Below are 20244 nucleotides of genomic sequence, written 5' to 3' on the forward strand. Positions count from 1 at the left end.
TTTATTTGATCTCCCCATGCTTAATTAGCATTCCCAACATATAAGCAGATTAATAAAAAAAAAACCTTTCTTGCATGCGACTGCACTGTGTGACATATATATATATATATATAGCATATATATATATATATATATATATATATATATATATATATATATATATATATATATATATATATATATATATATATATATATATATATATATATATCAATGAGTATTTGAAGAGTTTGGGAATACGGGGGTAAAAGATTGGCAGTGTACCGGGGATGTATTAAATCCAGACGTCCTCTAAACTTACTATTATATTTGTACATTGACCAATGACAGGGTCTTTGAGCCAACAAAAATACAAAGGCGAGCAGAGGTAAAGCACTGGATATTTGAAAAGGATTTAAGTATAAACAATAATCTGGATTGTTACATAGTTAAAAAATTTAAGTACATCTTAGTTTAACCAGACCACTGAGCTCTCCTATGGCTGGCCCGAAGGATTAGATATATTTTACGTGGCTAAGAACCAATTGGTTACCTAGCAACGGGACCTACAGCTTATTGTGGAATCCGAACCACATTATAGCGAGAAATGAATTTCTATCACCAGAAATAAATTCCTCTAACTCTTCATTGGCCGGTCGGAGAATCGAACGCGGGGCCAGCAGAGTTTTAGCTGAGAACGGTATCCACCCGTCCAACGAGAAACAGGTGGAGCTATAGGACCCCAAGAGTGGTCAGGGTAAGCATAAGTTCTGAGAAGGCTTATAGAAATGACGGTTGAGGATGTAAGAAAGGCAAATAGGAATAAAAGAATGGAAAGACACGATTACTGTTGTTAATGAGATTACAGTTATCGTTATTGCTGTCATAAAAGTGTTAATTATGATTAAAATTTTGAAGGCCATTGCAAGTTATTACTGCTTTCTCGAATTTCCGCATTAAACTTTGTAATGTTAATTGTAAGCAAATAAGTTTCAAGCGCTCCTATTTTACTTTCTTTGATTTGAGGCTCTTATAAGAACCGATCCTTTTGGTCATTTAAGGTGTTCACACTACACTGGGGCATGGAATATACATTAACGTCAATATGTATTTGCAAAACGTATGGCTTGTGTATGAAAAGGTCTGATATATGTAATGGACACTGTTCGAGATAGGTCTATTAAAAAATCAAAAACATTGTCTCCAACCTACCTGTCATAGCCTTGTTCTCAACCTATTTGTGATGCGTATGCAGTAAGTTAGCTGAGTGTGTTCATGAAAATTGTTTTACTGCAGTTTGGACTCACCATAACGCACTTACATGGGGCACTACTTAATTTGTCATGAGATGGACGAGAGCTTCCAATCTGTACACGGTACTTTCAGTCATGCAAATAGTCTTCCAGTACTTAAAAGCTTTATCAACATTTCCACCGGATCGTAAATTTTACAGTAGTTCGTGCACAGCTGTATCAAAAGCCACGCGTAGTTCAAGTAGACCAGGATACTGTGTTTGCCCTCGTCCGTTTTTTCCAGTACATCATTTACAATAGAGCACACAGTAGCCTTTGTAGAAAGTAGTTGTCTGTAAGCTGACTGACGATCCGGTAAAACATTTACCCTTTCCAGCATTTTGAACATGAATGATACATTCGAACAAGGTCATTTTTAATGGTTGAGAGTACCTTTTAAAACTGGTTTAACAAGACCACTTTCTCAAATCTAAGACATTGCTCTCAGAAATACTTGTATTCATAAAATTCAAAGCTATCAGTGGGGCATGAAAAGGTTTCCACCTTTACAGAATCACATATTGGCATCGGATCAATAACACATTTTGTTTTCTTAGTCATTAGAATTGATTTGATGCCGAGCTAATCAACCCTGTCGCCGAAATGGCACACGGTAAACCATTTTGACGTCATGTGCAAACGCTCTAAAATACTGAAAAACATTAACTGGCATCTCACCCAGCTGATCACATGTTTTGTGATCTGAAAGCTCAAGGCTTCGGATCATGTATTTGACGCAGCTCAAAAGAAAATGTATGAAACAGGGTGTGGTGTGTGCAAGGCTGATTGTAACCCATGGGTTTTTGTGTTTTTATATTATATGCAGTGATTGGAAGTCATTATGAAAATTTTTCATTCTATAGCTCATGTGGAAATTTGTGGACTATCTGTGATAATTGTTAAAGACATGTGAAATGTTCATTACTCAAGTCTCAAAGATTCGGTGAACCTTTATCTGCAGTGTCACTCAGTGTGAAACATTCGAACAGGTAGTAAAATCTCTCGAGACCATGTCCTCCCACCGTAATGTAAACAAACTGGTGATTTTGAAGAAATTCTCCGATTTCCCACGTCATATCGAAGATATTTCGAAGGCAGATGTAGAATCCAATAACAAAGGAGTGCTTACATTATTTACCGACGGGAAATTAATCCTAACGACATGGCTGAACAAGAAAGTATCATCAAAGGTTGTTGAGGATGTCTCTGAGTGAGTGGAAATCGAAAAGTAGTTTTTCTTTCTTTACTTTGCTATGCTTATTGTCTGTGGAGTTAATTTGTGGATGCTGTATATTATAAGATATATTGTAGGCTATATATAATTTTACCACGAAAGTCAAATTTGGGTATTTTTTTTTAGCTGACCAGCCAGTAAAACCGAGATAAAGCCTTAGGCTATCCGTATTCTTTTCAACCACTTCAATTGGAACAACTTGGGCAATTCGAGAAAAACATCATCGCAGGGAGACATACTTGGAATTGTATTTATTTATGGGAGTCACTGTAGACGTACTGGGTACCTCGTCAGGCCGAAGCTGGTATACACTCATTGTCGTACTCTATGCATTGCTTCAAAATTTGGGAGCACTCACCAGCTGAATAGTATACTCAATGGTGTTGACCAGTCTGGTGACCGGGAAACCATAAACGTCCCTTAAGGTTTCCTCTAGCCTATAGCTGTTAGAAATAGGGTTTGAGGAAGCTTAAAAAATTAGTGGTTTGTACCAACCATTATGGTAAAAAAACACACACAATGCAAGATAAACAGTCAAAAGTAGACTAGCCTATTTGATCCATGTATTTGGTTCCATTGGTGTGGGTAGTGCAATTACTACATTGTGCATTTCAGGGGTGTTCTCCCAGTTTCACCTTTAGACCCTATTTACTTTGTAGGCCCCCCTGTGTCTTGCTCTTCAACCTCTCCAACTCCCACGTCGGTGACCCTGGTAGTTGTGACGCCAGATAACTCTCTCTCTCTCTCTCTCTCTCTCCAACTCCCACTTTTTATTTTTTCCAGCACTGAATGCCTGAGGTTGCCTTAGTACTTGGTTTGTTTTTATCCTTATTTCCATATTTCCAAGCAATTTATTTGGTGTGAAAGCAATGTATCATAAAGTGACCATAAGGATAATTCATACAATAAAATTAATCCAAGGGTTCGAACGTAGGACATTGGATCAAGATTTCCTCTGCTAAAAATCCACAAAAAAGACAGTAAAATGTAGCTTTATAGAATGATTAAAATTTCATCAGAAATTGTTTTTGGGACCTTGCACCAGCTTCCTATAAACTTGACCATAGCATACGTATGTTGTGTCTGTCGGTTTATTAAGTAAAATATTAACACATGTTCTGGTCATAACCTCAACTTAGAAACAAGCATATATTGGATGATTTAAAAATTCTACCCCACTTTTCTACAAACTTGACCATGGCATATGGGGCATAATATGTAGGTTATTGGGTGTTGTTTTCCCACTTAAATATGTGACCTGACATTAGGTACAACCTGTTGACTGCTTGAATCTGTCAGGATACATTCTAAGCCAACCTTCCCTTAACATAATCTATAGCTATTGAATCTCCCCCAGACCCCTGAAAACTGATAGTAAAAATACATATGAAGTAGAATGGTGGGTGAAAGTTTTCTTTCAGACATATGGAGTGGCCTAGGATACCCCTTAATGGTGGTAAGTCAGCATCCATGTGGGATACATTCTAACTAACCTTCCCTTAACCTAGCCTTAAATCAGGGTGCTGTGTCCTGACTTGGAGACCCCTCCTCCCTACCAGGACACCACCTTAATTTACAGAATGAATAGGTTCCGGAGTGGACGCGTCATCGTCGTGGGACCTCTCCAGACGGCGGTGGAACGACGGCCGCCTGGATCAAACGTCCACAATACAACCCCACTGCGAAGACAAGGGAGGGGAGAAGAGGAGGAGTGGCTCCCCAATGCTCCGCAGGGTACCGCGCCCAGGGTGGCGCCGCGCAACTGGATCTCCAGTTTTTCTCTGAAGGGATATGGTAACCCGGCTACTATATCCCTACAATTAATCCTAGCCGGTGACATAGAATTAAACCCAGGCCCCTACACGTCCCATCTGCAGCACACGAGTCACAGCTTCTCGCTGCTGGGGTGGATCAGTCCACTGCAACTTGTGTGGTGGGTGGGTACACCTTCGGTGCACCACACTGAGAACACTAAAAGACTACAATGTACATTGGAAGTGCATCATATGCCGTAACACACACACACAAACAAACAATAACAATACACAACAAGCACTTCCTATCCAACAAAACACCAACCAACCAACACCACACAGATCACCACCTCCCACATCTACCACACTTTCCTCCAATCCCAGAACACCATCACCCATTCCTACAAATCAAACATCCCCACAAACCTCAACACCCCATAGCACACACTCACCTAATGCCCACAGAAATGCACCACTAAATACACGCACTCACACACTTAGACATAATCGCCGCAACATAAACATCTTACAATTAAACATTGACGGCATTCTAACAAACACATTGAACTAAAACATTTCATGCACAAACAAAAGATCCACATAGCCATCATTCAAGAAACAAAACTGAAAAACACACATAAAACACCCAACATACCAAATTACACAGCCATCAGACAAGACAGACAACATGGTGATGGCGGAGGCCTCATCACATACATACACCATAACATATCCTACATTGAAAAAACGCAGTACATCAGAACACTAACACAAGTAGACAGACACACAGAACTACAAGCATTTAATATCAAAATAGGGCACAATAAACAAATCACAATCATCAACACATACATCCCTCCAGAATATTCACCGGGTTTACCAGCAAACTTCACAATTAGACTGCAGGCGTTGAATACCCTCCCAGATATACTTCTGGGAGGAGATTTCAATGCCAAACACACAGACTGGTACGCCCATCAAGACATCACACAAAGAGGCACAGACATCTCAACACAATTAGATCAGCTATACATACTAAACAACACAGATATGCACACACATACCACACCAAGCCAACTTTAGTCTCACTTCCCCAGACATAACATTTTGCTCACCCAACATAGCACCATCAATCACATGGAAAACACAAACAGACCTATCATCAGACCACCTTCCTATTTTAATAACACTCGAACCACACATGACACTTTCTCACATACAAGACACACCATCCCTAACTACAAGCGCGCCGCCTGGGATGAGTACTTGGAAACCACTGAGGCTCATTTCCAGGAGTTAAACCACACACACATAACATCATCACAGACACTAAACAACACAACAATACAATTCAACGACATAATAAACAGTGCAGACAAAAGAAACGTTCCTAAAGGCAACAGAAAACACTACAACCCAAACTTCACGCCTGACATAAACAGACTCATAACAGAACGAAACAATTTAAGAAATACACCAACCCCACACACACAAATCACAACAAATCGCATACATGATTTAAACACAGAAATAAACACCAAATTAACTCAAAAACAGACAGAGAACTGGCAAACTTTTTCAAGGTACACTAGACTACAGAACCAACCCATCCAAACTACACAAAACTATCAACAGTCTCATCAATTCAAACAGTGGGAACACTCAAAGTCACGCCTCAATCACCACATCTGACAAGATCCCTTCACGCAAACAACAAGCCAACATCTTAATAAACCACTACGCAAAAATCAGCCACCTACGCAAATACAAAGAAGACAGACACATCTACAGACGCAAACAACAGTTCCCATTAGATTACACAGTAATATTAGCCACAACAGAAGACACTGCTAGAATCATTAAACAACTTAAAAACTCTGCAGCCATGGGCATCGATAACATTTCAAACATTCATTTAAAACATCTAGGTCCCCATGGCACACAAACACTGACAAACATAGCCAATTATTCATACGCACACTGCATTATACCACACATTTGGAAACTGGGAAAATAATAGCACTTCTAAAACCAAACAAAACACCTACACAAGCAGCTTCATACAGACCTATAACTTTACTCTGCACACCATCAAAAGTAGTAGAACGCCTCATCTTACGCAAAACCACACCACACATACCACTGTCACCCACTCAACATGGCTACAGACCACACCACTCCACAACAACGCTACTCACCAACCTTACACAAAAATACAAGATGGCATTAACTCCAGATGCCCACCACAAAGAACACTGCTAATCACAATAGACATAAGTAAAGCCTTTGACGCCATCTCTAGACCACTTCTCATCAACAAAGTTTACAACACCACACTACACAACAACACCAAACGCTGGCTCGCCAAGTACTTAACAGACAGACAAGCATTTGTACACTACAATGGCGAGTCATCCAAAATCAGAAACTTCCCGAACGGTGTCCCACAAGGCTCCGTCCTAAGCCCAACACTTTTTAACCTATTCATGCATGACATACCAACACCACCTAACAACATATACATCTCATATGCAGACAATCTAACAATCATATCAATACATGCAGACAAAACGTATGCTCCACACAAGTACAGACTTACATAACACAACTTGAAAACTGGCTCACACAAAACAGATTACAGGTAGCACCAACAAAATCCACAAGTACACTACTCACTAGTCACAACAAAAGAACATCAGTACAGACCCACAGCAACGCTGAACAACACCACAATTCCACACACACACGAAACAAAAATCCTAGGAGTCACATACAACACTTCAGTGTCATTTGCTCCACATGTCAGTAACATCATCAAGAAATGCAGACCTAGACTAAATGCACTAAGATCACTAACAGGCACAACATTTGGACAACAAAAAGAAACGCTCATCACAGTATACAAACAATACATCCGCTCCATAATAAACTACGCCAGCCCAGCCTGGCACCCTGCCATATCCAACACACAACTAAACAAACTACAAATAATACAAAACACAGCTCTGAGAATCATCCTTGGCAGTACACAATCCACACCAATAGAACACTTACACGCCGAAACCAAGATTCTCACCATCAGGCAACACTTAGACATGAGAGGCACACAATTCTTGGCATCAGTCATAAACAACACAAACAGCCCATGCTATTACCTTCACGACCACCCTCCAACACACAGGCAAATAGTGAATACACCACACAGACACTATACAGATATCTTGAATTCTATACCACCACCCACAAACAGCACACAAAACAAAAAGCACATCCATACTCACCTCACCAGACAAGCACTTAATAACCTTCCCAACAACAAAATACTCGGCACCCCCCCACCCAACATAAGCAGTACAGAAACACAGCTCTCAAGATTGGAGAGAGTACACCTGACTCGACTTCGCTGTGGTCATCACCAATCACTAAACACCTACAAACACCGCATAGACAACACCCAAACAGACATATGTCCACTCTGCCAAGTTAGTCCCCACACAATTACACATCTCTTAGTAGATTGCCCTAACTTGGCAGCCCTTAGACAACAACACAACATCCACACTACCACACAGTTATGGTCAGATCCAGTAAGCGTGGTGTCCTTCTTGCGCGGTGCAGGCTTCCTGGCATAACAGAGTCTGGGGAACCACAACAACAACAACAGAATGAATATATAAAGTAGAGTAGTGGGTGTAAGTTTTTGCTTGGACATATGGACTGTCGTATGTTACCCTTATATGGTGGTAGGTCAGAATCCTGATGTCACCAAAGTATCCTAAGTATCATTTAACTGTGACAAAAGCGGCTTCTGTAAGGTATTGAATAATGGCAAAGAGGAATAGGTAGGCTAACTCTTCAAGGCTACCTCTTCTACAAAAACTCCCCACAACAACAAATTTTCTCCTGTAACAGAGCATTAAACAATGGTGATCAGCCTAAAAAATGGAGGGAATGAAGGTTCACTATACTGTACTCTCTGGCTAAGGGTGTCTGTGAAGATTTTCATAGCCAGTGAATCAACTGATAAATTTGGTGGTATGTGCTGCCACTTTGGTGGTTGAATATGGAAAGAACAGCTGAATTTGGATTGAAGCAGGTTACATGCGGACATATTAATCTTGTTCCGAATGGTTGGATTAAAACATACAAGAGTTATACGGCTTAAGATCCATCGGGTGTCTGACAGACTACCGAACAGGAATAATAACCGCTGGAGAGAGGTGCAGCATGGTGCTGTTCACATTTTATTGGGACTTAAGGAAATTTACTAACCACAGTAAAATTGGTAATAATTGACGAAGTAGGTACATTTTTGGAACATTCTGGTCAATTTTTATTCCATATTTCTTGATTGGATGTGTAATAATGAAAATATGTGGTAGACCCAGGATCCTATTTTCAACTGTTCTGCTTCACTGCTTATGAGCTGAGGGATAACTTTTTGTTATTGCTTACTGTATATTTGTTTGCTCCTTTGGAAATACGAGTCAGAGCCTTTTATTTAGAGTATCCTTCAGTGTGAGCTGGAGACAGCCTTTGAAATTGGTGACAAAGTGGTTAACAGGTGGTAAAGGGGGTTAGGTGGGAGAATACCCTTTATGGTACTCACATGTCATTAAGAACTTTTTCTTGTGTTGCCATCAAGTGGGAACATCTTGATGTGCTCCTTCTGACAGCAAAGGTGAACTTGTCGTTTTTATATGAGAAAGTGTGAGTATAGTGAACCTTCATCCCCTCCATTTTTTAGGCTGATCACCATTGTTTAATGCTGTGTTGCACGAGAGAATTTGTTGCTGTTGGGGAGTTTTTGTAGAGGAAGTAACCTTAAAGAGATAAACTACCCCTTCCTCCTTGCCACCATATACCTCTCTATGCCTCCCCTGAGTACACCCCATCTCAGTCAAGAGCCGGATTTGTGTAGGAGGTGGGTGATCAACATGTCTGCTGTTATTGAAACAGCTCAGAGTTCAACCTGTTGAGTGTCCATTAGTGGGCTTTCTTCCCATGGAAGATGCCTCAAGGCATCAACCACTGCTATTCCCTCAGGGGAGATTAAGACTTGGGCTAGAGGCAAGGAAAAGAAGCACAAGCACTTTCCTTCCTCCTCATCCTCCATCATTTTGTCCAGCTCTTCCTTTCCCTCCTCCTCATCTTCCTCCCATAGGAAGAAGAGGCTGAGGAGTCCAAGAAGGCTTCTTTTACTCTAAGTCCCATGGGACTTCGTTATCACTCTTCCCAGTTTCTGGAGGGTGGCAACATTTGGCCACCTGAGGGTGATCAATCAACTGTTGGCAGGACTGACACAGACCTCACTGAGCCTGCTAAGTATGTACCCTGCAATTCCCCATATTGGATGCCTGGACTAGCACTGACTCACTGAGCATGCTCAGTACCCCATCCCAGTCCTCCTTGGGCACAAGAACTATTCCCTGCTTACTCTCATCTTTTCTGAAGATTTTGCTTGTGGAAACAGCCGGCCTACCTCCTGTGTCTCTTTGGAAACACACAAGTAGATCCTATGCTACCCACTAGCTCTGTACGTTCATCGTCTATGGACCATGTGCTTGCAGGTTGTGGGTTAGGCTCTTCCTCTCATGTTTCTCCAGAAGTACTCTTGGTTGAGTCAGCAAAGCCCATTTGGCCTGTATGTGCTGGGTCTCTGGATTGTGCTTGTACAACTAGTGGGGTTAGCTCTACCTACCAGGTTTCCTTTGAGACACTTTATAAGTCCCATGCTCGCTTACATATGACTGGTGTATGTACAACGCACATGTAACTGGTTGGCCTCTTCCTTTTGTGCTTCCCTGGGTTACTCCAGGTCCAGTCAACACTGCCAACTGGTAGGTATATGCTCTGTCTCTGGACTGTGGGCATGGCCAACATTGGTTTTACAGTCAACTCCTAGGATTCGGGGACTCAGCGATTCGCTGAATTTTTCTGTGGAACCTATCTATAAATAATTTGTGGTAAACTCGCCAATTCACAAATTTTTTTGTGGAACATATCTATAAATTATTAGTGGGAAACTCGCCCTTTCGCGGATTTTTAATTTTTTCGTAAAGCAGTATTCTGTACTGTATTTTCATATTATTTACTGTAATATAACATTAAATAATAGTGTACAATAATGATAATACTACAGTACATAATAGTAATAAGATTAAATAATAATGTTATGTAATATACACTGGGTACCTGTAATAATAATACATAATAATAAGAATAATAAATCACTGGTGATGAATGTTGATTATAGATGATGATGATGAATTAGCTTTGCAGTCCGATGAATGACGATGAAGATATGACTGCACAGCAAAGTAGAGGAGTTACATTTCCCATGAGGGCACCTCTTCCCCTTCTTCAAGAGGTGCTTCATCGGGTTTCGGGAGGCACCACCTTGTTGAGGTAATTGAACATGTCCACGAAGGTGTTATGATAGGGCTGCATCAGTTCATTAAGGCCATTGGAAAAGTTTCTGGCTCTGTCCTCAAAATTATCCCATGCCTCTATCATTGTTTGCAGCTGCCTGACTTTCTTAATAATTTTGTACAGACAAGAAATTCTTCAAAATCCTGGCCCATTGTTGGGATAGAGTACATGAACGAAGGCACGATTCAAAAAGACGTGAATCAACACAAATATGTATGTGCACAACACGAGCAGTGAACCGAGATGCTGGCCAGAGATGTTGGGTCACTTGCGCATCATATGCAGTGTACATATGTACATACAGGGTATTGCATACAACAGCAGTGATATTATGCACATACTGTACAGTTTATTGATAGTATTTTGTTGTGTTGTAAGATGATTTTGAAATATCAAAGTGTTTCAGGATGATACGTAGTATGTAGAGCATATCTAAAATATGAAGGGACTTACATACTAGTACTAGGCTATGTCTATTTTCATTTTACTACTGTATACAGTATATTTTCTTGACTACTGTATACGTAAATACATTTTTTGTGATGAAAAAAGATTTACTAATTTTCAAATATTACAGTACTGTAATATATTAATGTAAACACAGCAGAATTTCAATAACATGTACAGTATTTTTTTTTCTTTAAGGTGCTTTACCCAAGCCAGAGATCTACAGAGAAATCTTGAGAAGGAAAATGCAGGCTAGGATTCTGATTATACCCAGGCACAGTGATATTCGATACATTATTGGCTGTTGTCTGCAAAGCAGCCAAGCCATGAGTGCCATTCATTTTCTTTGGGGCTCATTGGCTTTACACTTGGCGTTGATTGGCTGGATCCTCAATCCCATCTCGTGAAGATGGAATTGTAGGAGCGTCACCTCACCCAGTTCACTGCGTAGTACATAGCATCTTCTGCTCGTGTGTAATCGCGAATGTGTGTGTGTTGTTTTAAACCTTTGTGTATCACAGCCAATGGTGCCTGAAAATGCCTCCTAAGCACCCTGCTCCCTCTAAGGCTTCTGGCAAGGAGCCTAAATGAAAGAAGGTGGTCATGAAGCTTGGTGAGAAGGTAAAACTTCTGGATATGTTAAAAGAAGGCAAAAGTTACGCCGTGGTAGCACGCAATTTTAAGTTGAATGAAAGTACCGTGAGGTACATTAAGAAGAAAGAGGCGGAGATACAGAAGGCTGTAAGCATGAGCTTCTTCAGTAGTGCAAAAACAGTTTCGACTGTGGGTGATAAGACAGTTGTTAAGATGGAATCTGCACTGGCGTTTTGGATATAGGACCACTGTAAGAACATCCCTCTCAACTCCAACATCATTCACAAAAAAGCAAGACAACTATACCAGCAGTATTTGACTGCTGTGGAAAGTGGTGACGTACAGGCGCAGGAAGGCAGTGATGCAGGGGAATTAGAATTCTTAGGCTTTGATGAACCCGTGCCAGAAGAAGAAGAAGAAGAAGAAGAGGAGGAATAGCCACAACGGCTCCTCAAGGTTTTCAGGCCAGCAGGGAGTGGTTCCACCTCTTTCAGAGGTGGTTCCAGCTGAAGAATGTTTCTCAGGATGGAGAAGCAGCCTCTGCAGATACGGAAGCGGCCGCAAAATATCTGGAAATCTTCAAGAAAATCATAAAGAAGGGCTACCATCCAGAACAGGTGTTCAGTATAGACGAGACTGGCCTGTTCTGGAAGAAAGTGCCATGCCGGACCTACCTCTCGAAGGACTTGCCAAAGCCTCCGGATTCAAGACCCAGAAGGATAGGGTTACCCTCACTGTGTCGGAATGCGGCTGGCTTCATGCTGAAATCAGGCCTCATTTACAAGGCTGCAAACCCCAAGGCCCTCAAGAATAAGAACAAGGTACTGCTGCCTGTGTTTTGGATGCACAACCCTAAGGCTTGGATCACCAAAGTCCTTACATCTAACTGGTACATTCAGAGCTTCATCCCTCAAGTTAGGCCACCCTCTCAGTCTTTATTACCAGGAAGCCCAGCTCGAGTTCCTCCCTGCCAACAGCACCCCTCTCCTCCAGCCTATGGACCAGGGCGTGATCCGTTCCTTCAAGGCACTCTACACCTGGAACTCCCCGGAGCACCTTGTGAATGCAATGGACACTGACCGTGAGTTTACGCTGAAGAAGTATTGGCATAAATTCACAAGTGCCACATGTCTGTCTGTCATCGACTGATCGTTGAATGATATGAATAGGGAGACCCTTAATGCCTGCTGGAAGAAGCTGTGGCGTGGCCGGAGTATGTTCACAATTATAAGGGTTTCTCTCCGGAAGAAATTCAACATTCAGCCACTGATAAGGCGGTCTAGCTGGTGAGGATTCTTGATGGGGAAGGATTCAAGGACATCAACCCAGATGAAGTCAGCACCATTGTTGATGCCCACTCTGACCTGACGGGTTAGGATTTGGAAGAGCTGACGAAGCCTGCCAGTGAGGAAGGAGACACTCCAGGTTCAGGAGACGAGGAAGAGGATGAGGGCCTGTCTTTGGAACGTCTGTCCCATCTTAAGAGGATGATTAAGGAGGTGGCTTTGCTATGGGATCCTTATATGGAATGCTCCTTGAAGTTTTCAAATGCCCTTGGTGCAGCATTGGCGCCCTATAATCAAACACTGATCAGCATGAAGAAGCAGCGACAGCAGCTGCCTATCACTATGTTTATTTAATGTATGAAGAAGGACCCTCCAAAGCCTCCCCGAACCCCTGAAGAAGTGCCTCCCCAATTACCTGAGGTAGTGCCTCTCCAAGCGCCTGCAGAAGTACCTTCCCAGTCATCTGAAGTAGTGCCTCCCCAAGCGCCTGAAAAAGTGCCTCCCGAAACCCCTAACTAAGTGCCTCCTGAAGAAGGGGAAGAGGCACCCTCAGAGGAGATGTAACTCCTCTGCTTTGCTGTGCAGTCATATCTTCATCTTCATTCATTGGATTGCACAGCTGATGCATCATCATCATCTTTAATCAACATTCATCACTGGCGAGTACCTGTATAATTACGTAATCTTAATATGATCGTAGTATTACCAATGTTTCCCCTGTAAAAGAAAATGGGGTGGCTTGAATAGTAACTGTATGAAAGAAAATGTGCGTGCCTGAATACATAGGGGGGCCTGGATTATTTTCACATGTAGCTGTAAGCCATACAGTACATACATATATTTTTAAAGCTAAAATGTTTAAGATGACTTTGAAATTATATTAATAATATCATTTCAAAGATTAATACAGTAATAGGATAATAGTTTAAGGTATACTTGATGTAGGATGATAGTTTAAGGTAAACATTTGGTCTGAACTTTCAAGATAGGCAGTTGTAAGCGTTTTTAGACGGAGGTTTTAAGTATTCGTGGAACTTAACTATTCAGTGGGGTTGTGGTATGCATCCTCGGCGAATACGGGGATTCGACTGTACTCACAGTAGACCCCCCTCTATGGATCAGTTGAATGCAAATCTGAATTTCATTCTTAGTATGGGTATTCCTCATCTCGTTTGCCTTTACCTTTGATACTGGTTGGAGAGAATGGTCCTAGAAACAGGTACAGAAGAAGGTTCACCCTTCCAGATGTGGTGAGGGTAATGACAGGGCATGTACAGTGGCATGTCATATATGCTCCTCTTGGCTTTCATGGTTGAGTCATTGTTACCCTCTTGTTTAGTGTGAATACTTTTGTTGGACTGTGCACATATAGAAAGGGTTCATGTGTGACAGGCCTCCTTTTACAGGTCTACTAGTGGTTTGCCACAGACCTGGAGTTGCTACATGGAAGTGTTTTACTGCTTTTTTTGAGTGGGCATGCTTAGCCTACACTTTGAAGTTGAGTTACACTACTGCCCCATTCATTGTGCACAGTGCTTTATTACATGCTTCCATATAAACAGGATGTTTGTGCTACAGTTCTCTGCAGTGTGGGATTCACGGGAGATGCCCTAGCTCATTTACTTGAACTTACATGTTAGAGTACATGAAGGTGTTTTGACTGATTGTACAAAAATCTACGATTTTCATACCTTGATTCAAGAGATTATGAGGTAGCCTAAAATCATTGTTATTCAAGTCAGTAGATTGATGGACCATGATTTTGAGCTGTTACACTACTGAAAAGCTTCTTTTTGGCAATCAACACCAGTTGGTCCAATTGTTCATGTCCACAGTCCAAGAGAGACTCACGGGGCAACGGGTTTGTCAGCTTTTCTTTGGTGGAGAATCCAGTTCTTGCTTTAGGGAAGCTTCATCCAGGAATTTAATTCTTTTTTCCCTTTTTAGTTTTACATATATTGCACACAAAAACTTAAAATAATAAAATTGGCAATTGATTATATCAAGAAGCTCTAGTTATCCTAAATCTGTAGATGGCTTCTCCATAACTTATATAATATTGGAAAAAATATAGAAATACCCATGTATGGATCAAAGGAAATGAAGAGGTAGACAAAGCGGCCAAAGAAGCAACCCACATAACAAGATCAAATGTGAATATCCCTGCTACTGATTATGTAACACACATAAAATTGGGTATCATAAATAAATGGCAATATATATGGAATGAAGACCCTGAAAATAGTAAATTAAAACAAATAAAACCTCATGTTAAAAAATGGAGTTCATCATATCAGAGAGAGAGACATGCACAAGTAATTCTAACACATCTCAGAATAGGCCATACTTGTCTCACACATGGACACTTAATGAGCAGCCCACGTGGCCCAGCCCCCGAGTGCTCAGAGTGCAAGTTGATAACAACGGTCAGACATTTGTTATGTGAGTGTACAAAGTATGACCAGCAGCGACTGTCAACTTTTGGAAATAAATCAATGAAGGAAATTTTTTCAGAATCTTTTACATTTTCACTCGTTCCTGTTTTGATGTTCATGCGGAACTGTGATTTAATTAATAAAATATAAAAAGTAAATAATAAAAGCACAAAAACCCTCATAACATTTGTCGAATTTAAAAAAATTTTAAATATTACTTAACTTGTTCTGAATTTTAATATTGTATACCTTTTTAGTGCATACGTAAGGAAGCATGAGTAAATGTATTGTATGTATGTATGTGTTCCAGTATGAGAGCATGTGTCTATGTGCAGTTTTTAATTTCATTTTAATTCATTCATCGTCATATTGAATGACCTATCAGGTCCCAGTGCTTGGCCTGAGCCTTGGACCTGGTATTTTATTCTAATCCTTCAGGCCAGCCCTATGAGAGCTGAAAGTCAGCTCAGTGGTCTGGTTAAACTACTTTAATAATAATAATGTAGAAGGCTTTTCACAATTTCAACTAATTCTCTTGTACAGGAATTGTCATCTCATATCAGTTATTCTTAAAAATAAATATTGTTTATTTTCAGTGCTGTTTGGCAACGAGGTGGTGAGAGTGAAGTCATAATAATATGTCACAGTGGAATGCTGCTGCGGTATTCGCTGCATTTTGATACAGGTCTCTCATGTTCATTGCAGCTGTCTGCCCCTTCACTTCTTTCACTGATTAGAGAAAAAGATTCCAGTAAGTTAAGTGTGGTCCAGTTTGTAATTTATGTTGGATAGATTGTTAATTATTGAATGTTACCGTGAATCATGTTACATAGTAATACCACTTCAGAATGTCTTTCACTGTGGTTGGAACATGGTTATAATAACATTCTTTTAACAGCAAGATTTTTACAATACATAAATTTTCAAATTAGACAGTTATATAGATATATCTGTACTGAGCTTGAATAAAATTGTTCTGGTAACATTTTTGATTAATATACTTCATTACAAACAGACACTTCAACTCTGTGAACAAATCAAGTGGCTTCATCTTCATTTTAATGAAAAAACCTTTCTTTACATTATGCAGACTTCCATTTACAGTTTTAATATTTTCAGCACCATTTGCAAATTTCAAAAGTTTTACCTAATAGTTTGTTACTGATTGTAAACAGGCACCATTTGACAGTTTACAAATATATGTTAACGTTAATTGTAAAATTTTGTGTGATACTTAGTGACTGCAGTACATATTTTGGCATTCTGACTGTGAGTAAAATGAGGCAAATAAAGATAATAGTATTATCAGATCCCCTTGTTATCTTATTATAAGTGAAATGTTTCGTCTCCTTCAGTGGAAATTACTCTACTTATTTTAGCCGATTGTTGTGGATTTTTATGGTACTTGTGTGTTCGCAAACATATGCCAGCCTTAGTTATGCTTACTTTGGGAAATGTAAATTGAAACTGATTTAGGCAGACGAGAAAAAACATACTGGAGGAAAACTTTACATGTACAAGAAGTACTTTCTTTTGTTTGGAATTACTGAAAAGTTCTTTCAGTTCCATAAAGTCTTGAGGGATGAAAAGGAAAGCTGCCAGCCTTCTATGTAGTCAGACAAGGGAAATATAGTTTTGAGCTGACTTACAGGAAATGACAAGACTGGAGGACACTGAACTAGGTTTGAAAGGTGAAAATACAAAGGAACCCAACACTCTTTCAGTTATGGCAGAAAGACATGTCTGGTTGTGACTATGATGTATATTGGGCTGCAGGTCCAGTTACTGTTTCATGTAGTATTCTGCCCTCTTTAAAACTTTAGTTTCTGAAATGATCTATGGGTAGTTTTCAGCTCCTGGACAGTTCCGTCAGGATATGGTAAAGATTATTAATAGCATTTAGAACAGCAGCAGGTTGATTCCAGTTGTAAAAAAAGCATAATATCTTACATTTATCTCTGAATGTTGTAAGGAAGACTCTGCAGGGTCATTCAGCTTGGTTACAGTACTTAGTTTATGTGTCCACTATGGACCAGCAGATGGTTCTTTTGCAGATTTATTAGTAGGAGGATGACAACACTAGAAGTTTGAGTATCTCGTAGTCAGTGTCTAGGTTTGAAACTTTTCAGAGGTTTCAAGTAGGTTAATACCCAAATTTTGATTTTTTCACCTGTGGTGAAAATATTTTTGCACTAATTAATTATATTACCAAACCAAGTAAGAATTTTGCTTTATGCAACAATTTTCAACAGTAATTAATTAATAACAGGTGACCTTGGCAGTTGAACATCTGTTGACTTACCTTTATGCTCTTCGAGCATTGTTGTTAGATTTGAATAAAGTGCAGGCAGAAATCAATATAGCAGTAATTATTTTATTATCGTAAGTGTTTGCAAAATTGTCCAGCTCCTCCAACACCACAATCTAACGTAAGCTTATATTGGTTACACACGAGAGACATCCTACCATTTCAGTGCATGAAAAGTTTAATAAAAGACTATTGCCAAGGAAGCTAACAAATGAATGCCGCCTTTCCTCTCCTCAGGTATTTAATACCATCAGACAAAGCATAAGAAAATTCTTGCAACAGGAAACTATATTAACATGTTTAGTAGAAGATTCAACAAAGTACAGTACAGACGGAATAGACCACACAGTGGAGTAATACCCAGACAAATAATATTTAATTTAAAACTTAGTTACAAGAATCTGTGGGTTATTTTCAGAAAGAAGTAATAAAGGGAAATACGTTTTGGAAATCATATTTCAACTATATCCAGCAATACCCCAGTTTAAAAAGACATGGCAAGAGTTTTGGAAAATGAACAGAACGTTTTCCATTGCCCCAAGTATTTCACTACCTAACAGCAGACAAAGTATCCAGGATACGGTAAAAAAAAAAAAAAAAACTAAAACACTAGCAAAATTCTTAGTACTTTGCTGACATTAGCACAACGCAAATAATGTAGAACATATCCGAGTGTTAAAAAGGAAACAGAACTCTGCACTGAAATTGAAACCATAAAAGATTTAATAAATGACAGTCTGTAAAATAATGTGTACAGTAACAATAAAATTAAAATAGATTAAACCAACTTTTGCATTTAGTGGTGCTCACTTTGAAATAATTTTATCCCAACTTGGAATGAGTCACATTCCTTTGATCCATGGTATGTGATTAATAACCCACAAGAACTAATCCCAAAATGCAGAATTAAACATATTTTATGAGATTTTCTAATTTTCAGCAGTACCAAATAGCAAGTCTTGGCAACAAATCCCATCAAGAAATTTTTTCAGAATCTTTGTCATTTTCATTTTACCCAATCATTGAATCTTTAAGTTGTACTGTAATTTATTAAATAATGTCTAATCTATACATATATCAAGAAAAAACCCTTGGGGACAGTTGGTATGGTTAAACTATTTAATGAAAATAATGAACTGTTTGTTCCTACATGATATACAAACCATTGGTCCTTTACATTAGGAATTACTTACAGCGCAGCTGGAAACAGATGTTGAACTTTCAAACAAGGTGGTTAGGCAGTTAAGTACTGTGTGGTAGGGGCGAGTCTAGCCTGCCCAGATGTAAACATTCCAGTTTGTTCATGAGACTTACCTGCCAGATATATATATAGCTGTATTCTCCGAAGGTCCGACAGAATTTCAAATTTCGGCACACGCAGTGGCCGGTCAGGTGGTTAGTACCCATTCCGCGCTGGGAGGCGGGTATCAGGAACCATTCCCATTTTCTATTCAGATTTTCTCTGTCGCGGACTGTCAACACCTGTTGTCAGTTCCTCCGCCTTTGGATTTCGAAATTTGTTGTCACTTAAGTATTTTGGTTGTTTTTGGTATTCGACTGGATCTGTGACTTGGCATACGCTCTTTGTGGACCGTTTTTGATTTTGCTTTTGACTTTTCTTATAATTAAGATGTCTTACCTCTAGCTATCGAGTCTGTAGCTTGGTGAATGTAAGGTGAGGCTATCGAAGACTTTGATAGTTCCTCACTCTTTATGTATGATATGTAAGGGTGTTCAATGCTCTATGATAATCGGTAATGAATGTGTGGGATTGTCTGAGGGTGAGTGGAAGAAATATGAAGCCTATATGCTTAAATTGAGCGTGATAGGCTGAGAAATCTTCCTCTAGAGTGCATCCTTAGTTGGACAGTCAGGTTTTCTCCTACTAGTAACCCTGTAGTAATTTATTACTAACCCTGTAGTTTGTTGCTGCAGAAGGTAATTCCTGGCTCTCGTGTGGAGTCAACGTGCTCTTGAAACTAAAGTGAATGCAATTCAAACGCATAGTGTTAGTGCTAGTGCCCCTAGTGTTGTGGAGGGGGCGTCAGATCGGCCCTATAATGCCTCTAGGCCTGGACCTCTGTCGAACTCCCAGGACCAGGGAGGGGGCATGTCGAAGCCGCATGAGGGTCTACGGGGGCTTCCCACCGATCTGGCGTCCCTTCGGCAGGTCCTGATGACGCTACCCAGGCTGCCAGGGATCGTGCTCAGGCACGCATCCTGAAGGATTGCTTCTCGTCCTCCGACACGTCCTCCCCGCCACGGGTTGGAGCTCTCGGTTGGACTCTCGCCCTCTTAAGAGAAGCTTAGAGGAGAGGACGCTTCACGTCCTCTTCCTCTAGACGTTTGTACTCTTCCCGAAAGTTTGCGTGGATATTCCTCTGCAGAAGAGAATAAAGTGTTTTTGAATGATCACTCTACTCGACCCCCTGTTGCGCTAAGGCAAGGGCCAGAGCTTCTTCCCTGTGGAAGGAAGTATACGT

General features: G+C 40.2%; 1 protein-coding gene across 1 annotated transcript in view; it reads left to right on the forward strand.

The window, feature by feature from the left end:
* The first annotated feature begins 2178 nt into the window (after positions 1 to 2178).
* Positions 2179 to 20244, forward strand: part of LOC136838811 (spatacsin) — a 125469-nt gene continuing 107403 nt past the window's right edge. Inside the window, 2 exon segments of the mRNA XM_067104422.1 lie at positions 2179 to 2481; positions 16050 to 16204. Coding sequence (XP_066960523.1) covers positions 2282 to 2481; positions 16050 to 16204 — 355 coding nt within the window. The 5' untranslated portion in view covers positions 2179 to 2281.

This window comes from Macrobrachium rosenbergii, chromosome 5 (assembly GCF_040412425.1).
Source record: "Macrobrachium rosenbergii isolate ZJJX-2024 chromosome 5, ASM4041242v1, whole genome shotgun sequence".
Lineage (NCBI taxonomy): Eukaryota > Metazoa > Arthropoda > Malacostraca > Decapoda > Palaemonidae > Macrobrachium > Macrobrachium rosenbergii.